At 51.3% G+C, this 7,106-nt stretch overlaps 1 protein-coding gene across 7 annotated transcripts in view; it reads right to left on the reverse strand.

The window, feature by feature from the left end:
• Positions 1–2,485, reverse strand: part of SIDT2 (SID1 transmembrane family member 2) — a 28,242-nt gene extending 25,757 nt beyond the window's left edge. For 2 of the 7 annotated variants that reach the window (XM_039496295.1, XM_039496294.1), the window contains exon 1: positions 1,053–1,828. In XM_039496295.1, coding sequence (XP_039352229.1) covers positions 1,053–1,247 — 195 coding nt within the window. In that variant the 5' untranslated portion in view covers positions 1,248–1,828. Of the gene's footprint in view, positions 1–1,052; positions 1,830–2,470 lie in introns of those variants that run through there. The other 5 variants (XM_039496292.1, XM_039496293.1, XM_039496296.1 and 2 more) reach the window with 5 other exon arrangements.
• Positions 2,486–7,106: the final 4,621 nt, after the last annotated feature.

Genomic DNA, 7,106 nt, shown 5'->3' on the forward strand with positions numbered 1-7,106 from the left:
GCAAAATGCCCACGCTGCAGCTGGGGACGCCGAGCACGTATTTCCTGGGCTATGTGGCCCTGGAATGGGAAAACAGCCTTTGCAGCCCTTCCTTTTGCATCACAAACAGGGACTTATCAGCTGTGAGCTGGCAGTGCCCTTCCAACTACCAGGCCAGGCCAGAGCAGCCTTCCCAGTCGCGGCCTCACTCAATGCTCAGGGATGGAGGTAAAGGTGAATCTTCAATCTGGAACCTAGCTTAACAGACCCAAAAGCAGGCAGTCGCCTCCCACCCTTCTGAACAAACAGCGCAGCCGAGTTTGTGGAAAGAAAAAGTAAAGAGTCAGCCGAAGCAACTTCCTTTTAAAAAATGCTGATTTGTGACTTGCACAGAAGAACACAGAGACGCCCACAAGACACGCACACCCTACCGGGGCGAAATGAACACACACGCCAAACACATCGAAGCCACTAGATAGACGAAAGGCCAACAGCAGACACTGGCCAAAGCAACTGTGATCTCAGCCGGAAGTGATGGGGACACTCCCCAGTTGTTTAAACTCGACATGTCAGCTGGGGAGGGTAGCAGCATGGTGCGTGCACAGGGAAGAAGGAAGTGAAAGTGGGCCAGGAAGCCAGCAGCCTTGCTTCGCTGGCCCAAGCCCCGTGGGAACAGAGAACTAACAGCACAACCAGGGGGAGAAGTTTGGGATTTTCCACCTGCAGTCTAGGGCCCAGGGGGCTGGATTCTCCACTGCCCTGCCCACAGTGCACGCAGGCCGTGCAAAACAGAACCTGATCCAAACAGAGCATCCTGCACGTGCTTGGCGCGGGGGCAGGGCAATGGAGTCAAGCCGAGGGACTGTTCAGAGATACACTTCGTAGCACCCTGCAGCAGAGCACGAGGCAGGGCCCCCGTTGTGGGCTAGGCAAGGATTATCCCCCCAGCAGCTCATCAGTTGTTCTGGGCATGGCCCAACGGCGGGCAGAGCAGTTCACAGGCCGAGGGCTCTAGCAGAGGGACCGTGTCCGCGTGGCTGGCGCTGGGCCTGACTCGGGGGACACTCACTCACCCTGTTCCTCATCACGGTGTGGTTGAAGGTGTAGATGTTCAGTAGCTCGCTGTTCACAAAGTCCGTGTAGTTTTTGTCAAACTCGGCCTCCTTCTGGGAGATGTTCTTGACAGCCAAGGCCTCGGGGAAAGCACCAGCCCCCGGCAGAGCCAGCAGCAGCAGCAGCAGGACGAGGGGCAGTTCCAGGGCCAACATGACTTGATCCCACAGGCAGGCAGCGCGTCTCCCGGGGCTGGGCTAAGGCGGCAGCAGCAGGAGCTTCCAGCATCACCGGGTCAGCACCCTTTAGACCCTAGATTGGGCAATCCCAGGTAACATTGCCCCGCTCCTCTTCCACGCCGCACCTGGCCAAAGGGTGCGGGCGGGAGCACCTGTGAATCAACAGCTCTGCCAGGGGAGCCCGCAGGCTGCTCACAGCCAGGAGAAGAGTCTACAGGGCCTCCGTGCCGCTCTGCCCCATGGCACCGCCAGCCCCACTGCAGCGGTGGGAGCTGCCCCACACACTCCCTGAATGGGAGCCAGTGAGCAGCAAGGCTGGCAGCTTCTTTCCTGCCCTCTCTGTCCAGGGCTGGGTCCTCTCCGCCAGCCCACTGCAGACAGGCCTCTGCCTGGCCACTGCACCTCAAAGGTGAGGGGCTGCGGGCAGCTGGAGACTTTGCATCCCTCCTGAATGCAACAAGCCCAGGCTGTAAACACTGAAGCAGCAGGTGACGTCAGGCAGGGAACTGACACACTCTTAAAGGGACAGGCTGCAGAAAATCCTTAAAGGGGAACTGACACAGACAGCCCCAAACTCAGCACCGGGAGTTGCTTGGGGACAAGATGAAAGACTGTAGGGTCTTCCAGTACATTACGGGCTGTTCTAGAGCCCTGGTCTCCAAGCCGGCTGAAGGCAGGACAAGGAGTAACGGGCTTAATCCGCAGCAAGGGAGATATAGGTGAGATATTAGGGGAAAAAACATCCAAATCTAAGGCTAGTTAAGCTGTGGAACAGGCTCCCAAGGCGGGTTGTGGAATCCCTGGCACTAGAGGTTTTTAAGAACACGTTAGACAAGCACCTGTCAGGGATGGTCTAGATAATACAGAGTCCTGCCTCGGTGCAGAGGACTGGACTGGACGACCTATCGAGGTCCCTTCCAACCCGACGTGTCTACAACTCTACGATACAGCGAAAAAGGCCCTTTGCATGTTTGCATTGCCTTCTTGTGCCCTTAGCCAGCCTCCTCTGGGGGGCATTGCTGCTTCCTTGCGGCTGTCAAGCCCAGATCCTGCTTCCCACCTTCCCAGAGGATTGGGTTCTGGTCTTGGCTCAGCCTGTTACACTGGCTAGGACCAGCTGCAAATGGCTCCTGCAGTTCCTGTCCTTCCCGGTGTTCAGGGATCTTTGAGACAAGATGAACAGGCCAGGGGGTTCTTACCGCTGGAGATGGTCCCTCCAGAAGAGGCCTCCACATCGGTGGGGTAAGCTCACACCACGGCAGCCCTCTGTCCGTGCACTGGGGATAAACAGAGGACTCTGAAGAGGGCTGTGAGTTGGATGCCGTTCAACAGTGAAAAATTCACACCCTAATTGGTTTGGTTTGAATCAAGAGAGTCCGAGGGAGCCACTGCAGAACTCCTCTCATTCTGCTGTGCAGCAATCTGGGCCTATGGTGGTTTGGGAAATGAGCCACTGGGGACACCACCGGAAACAGCTGGAACCATGCACTGATCCAGAGGCTGCACAAGGAACACACTGCAGCCAACTCTGACAAGTCTTTATTGTTACCAGGATGTAGGCGTTAGACGCCTCCATCCACAGCCCCTGTAGGGCGTCACCTGTTTCCTTTCCTCGCTCAGCTACAGGGTACCTCTCCTGCCACCCCACTGACTCACCCCCAGACCCCCATCACACTACTTCAAACAGCAGGAACATCCGTTGCTGGCAGTGTCCCTTTAATAAGGGAAGGGATGGAATGATTCCATGGCTGTTGGCTGTGGCAGTTGGTCTGAGCAGATGCAGGGAGTAATGGAGGGTCTAATTATTATGGTTTACGTTGGGATAGGCAACAAAACCTCCTCTGTTTGCTGCATTCTCCACAGTGAACCTCCTGGCAAGTCTGCTATTCGAGGGAGAGAGGCAGGAGTGCTTAGTGTGGTAACGTTGCGGGTCTCCAACCTCACAGCACATCACCTCTCTGGAGCATGGAATATTAGACATCTACGTGAATACAGATTCTAACAGCAACTCGGCCGTGCCCTCAATCAGTGTGTTTGCAGAACAGTCTGACACGTGGCAGAGAGCTGCTTCCATAAACTTCCTGTTGCTCATGTAAATCATAATCCACACCCACTCTCATAAACTGGTGTGTTTCCAGTACAGGCTTAGAGGAACAAGGGCCTAGGCCTGGCAGGTTCTCTTCGTTGGGATTGGGGGGTTCTCAGCCCCTTTCAGGATCCCTTTGCGGGAGTCGGACCATTCCAGCATCGTGTGGGGTTTTCATCTCTGTTTGGAGTTTGGTACTGGGAAATGGGGCTCTCTCTGGCTTTGGTTTATTCCCTCCCCACCATAGGTGCTAGACCTGCTCCCAGTGGGCTTGTCAGGGCTAATGAATGTTTGTATCATCCTTGGAAGGTCTTGCCTTAAAGGGCTACTGTTAATTTCTGTTTCACTTTGTATATTTCAATTCAATGGAAGCTACATTAGAAAACAATGGCTGGAACTGAACTGGGACCAGAGCTTGTGCTGCAGAGAGCTCCCGGCGCAGGAGAAACACCAAAGAACACTCTGGCCTCCGAGAGAACTCCCCCTCACTGCTTACCATGCCTTTACAGCTCATCTCGACCGTTGTAACTACATGAGCACAGCTAATCATTGTATACTCCTGTGATACATTGGTAAGAGTTAAAACAGGGAGGGCTTGGGACAAAGCACCAGATATTGCTAAAGAACAGCAGTGCTTTGTTCTGATTTTTTTAAAATAGAGCATTCCTAACCCCAGATCACCACCTGCCCTCCATGCTAACGAAAGGGGGTCAGCAAGCAGAATGGAGATCCAACCATTATATCTGCCAGTTCTGACCGTGCAGCCTTCGCCCCCTCACCTAGAGAGAAGGCAGCAATCGATAAAGTGCAGTTGCTTGGAAGTAAAATAGAGAAGAGCTGGAGAACACAAGGGACGAATGTTTAAAATCTCATGGCCTTTTCACTAGTTATACCCTTGGTCTTTTGGAGCCTGGAACTAGCCTAGTCGGTTTCCAAGGGGCCCCAGGCCAGGGCTTTGTCCAGCATGGGACACTTCAGATCTAGGCTTCTGAAACATTTTCGTCACACGGACCTCACTGAAGCAGATTGTCTGGGGGACAGACTCTCCCTTCCCATTTGTGATCTTGACACAACATCCCGCCAGCACCCGCAGCAATTGGCAGCATGGAAACGGAACATTAGGGAAATTCTCACTGTATTTATTTTATTTCTTCTGATTTAAATGTACACACCCCACCTAGGCACAAGCTCTAGGCCCCCTGACAAGAACTACTGCAAAGTCAGGCATGTCTGCACTGCAGGCACTATAACGACATAGCTATGGCACCACAGTCACCCTGCAATGAAGACACAGTTACAGTGACAAGAAGGGTTTTTACTCCAATTTGGGCATAGGAGGAAGGATTTCTCCCTAGAGTAAATTTCATAAGTATATTTCATATAGAACTGTGATATTTGTAACATTGACTAATTTTGTCTCAGTGTAATTTTAATTAGAAATTAATTAATTAATAAAACTAAATTATCAGGCTACACCTTGTAGGAGCTCCATCTTCCTGAGCAATGGCTCCATGTGCACCAGGCCTTGGGTCAGCATGATGGAGCTAGGTCAGCCTAAGTTTTGAGTGTAGCCCAGGCCTTACAATCCACATAGGAGATACACAAGAGAGATAGGTGAGATATTAGGAAAAACTGTCTAAATCTAAAGGGGACTGGACAGATCCAGAGCCTGACCATTGCTGGGCAATGCTACAAGGCCTCCCTCATCCTTAAAGCTTCTCCACCATTGCAAGAACGACATTCACAACACTGACTCCCCCACGAACCCAATACCCACCCTACAAACCCCAATCGACCAACCAAAGATCCTCCCTGTACTGGGCAAAGGGAGAGGTGCTAGGGACTTCATGGAGTCCACTAAAGGCTAGGCAGCTGCTATTGATTTCAGTGGAAGGGGCTCAGACACTACGAGGGGCAGCAGGATGAACCCCAAGATAGAGCGATATTATTGCTCTTCACATAATATTTACTTTGCAATTAATTATTCAATGACTATTTGTTCATTTTTCACCCACTTCGTAGAGCTGGGTAAATAATGAGCAAACATCCACGAATCCACATGTACTTCACAAATATCTATCCTATAATCTTACGTTCCCAACCTGGCTGGCCAAGGCTCCTGGATATTTTAGGGTGCCCTTTCTTTTGCACTCTCACTTATCAGGGGAACAGCCGGGGTTTGCGGGGGACACGTCATACAGCACCAAAGCTACAAATACTAAATGTTGCTGCAACGAAGAGCTGGGATACCAGGAACTGTGCAGAAACTGTAATGGTAGCAAGCACTGCCTGAGGCAGTTTGTGAGCTCTGCGTCTGAACTGTGAAACTACATCTCTGCTCCAGGACCTTGGGCAATTAGGCAGCCTAAGTAAATATAATTTTGCCACCTCACAAGGGTGAGGTAAAGTCCATCCAGAAAACCAGAGAGAAAAACAAAGGCAATAAAGTAAATCAGAGAAAGGCTTTGTTGGGCTAGAGCAGTCACTGCTTTTCTACTGCCCCTGCCGCGCCCAAGGACGTGCTGGGTGCTTCTCACTGCATGGAGCCAGATGCTGACGGGGGTGGGAAGGTCTGTGCCAGCCAACAAAGCAGTCAGGGTGATGGCTCCTGTGCAGCCATCACCTACCTCTTTGGATGCTCTCCATACCCAGTCCAGCTGATTATCACCACACACAGTTATCAGTCCCCTCTCACCAGTACCTAATTCAGAGAGTTTAAAACAACAGTGGAATTAGGCGGTGTTAAAGGAGGCCTCATGTTATCATGCCTCATGGCCAGTGCTGCAGACAGACTAGCTGACTTGCAGAAGCTGTGACTCCACAACGGGGGATGCATCACTTTATCATTGCCCGGTTCTGTTCATTCCCTCTGGGGCACCTGGCACTCGCCCCTGTCGGAAGGCAGGATACTGGGCTAGGTGGACCTTTGATCTGACCCAGTGTGGCCGTTCTGATCTGCCTGTTGTAGTTGATGGCAATTTGTGTTACAACTTTCATGTTATTTAAACAGTTCTTATAACCAGATGCTCCTTGGTTCCCTGTAAGACAGCAGTTCTCAAACAGAGGCCTGGGGGCTCCTGAGGGGCCCTGAGTAGGTTTTAGGGGTGTGACGATGCGGTTCTGGTGGGACCCAACTGAGAGTGCTAATTCAGGACCAATTGCTTAAACAGGGCAGTCACAACCTTAGGCTGGGGTTTTTCCACCTCTAAGGCAAACTAAACCAGCCAGACAAAAAGGACTTCGGTTTCACCCCACTGGCTAACCACAAGTCACACAAGCAATTTCCTTAGACACTCCAGTCTCCCAGTATCACCACCAGTGCCACTTGTCCTGGGGATGAATGGTTATGAAAACCAACACCCCAATAAAAGAAAAAGGTTCTCTCGATCCCAAAGGACCAAGCCCCAGACCCAGGTCAATATACACATCAAATCTTACCCACAAATCACGCTGTTGTCAATCCTTTAGAATCTAAAATCTAAAGGTTTATTCATAAAGGGAAAAAGGTAGAGATGAGAGCTAGAATTGGTTAAATGGAATCAATTACATACAGTAATGGCAAAGTTCTTAGTTCAGGCTTGTAGCAGTGATGGCATAAACTGCAGGTTCAAATCAAGTCTCTGGAGTACATCCCGCTGGGGATGTGTCACAGTCCCTTGTGTAGAGAGCTCTTGCTTGTAAAGTCCTCCAGAGCAGGATTGAAGACCAGATGGAGATGAGGCATCACCTTATATAAGCTTTTCCAGGTG

This window comes from Mauremys reevesii, linkage group 12, assembly GCF_016161935.1.
Source record: "Mauremys reevesii isolate NIE-2019 linkage group 12, ASM1616193v1, whole genome shotgun sequence".
Classification (NCBI taxonomy): domain Eukaryota; kingdom Metazoa; phylum Chordata; order Testudines; family Geoemydidae; genus Mauremys; species Mauremys reevesii.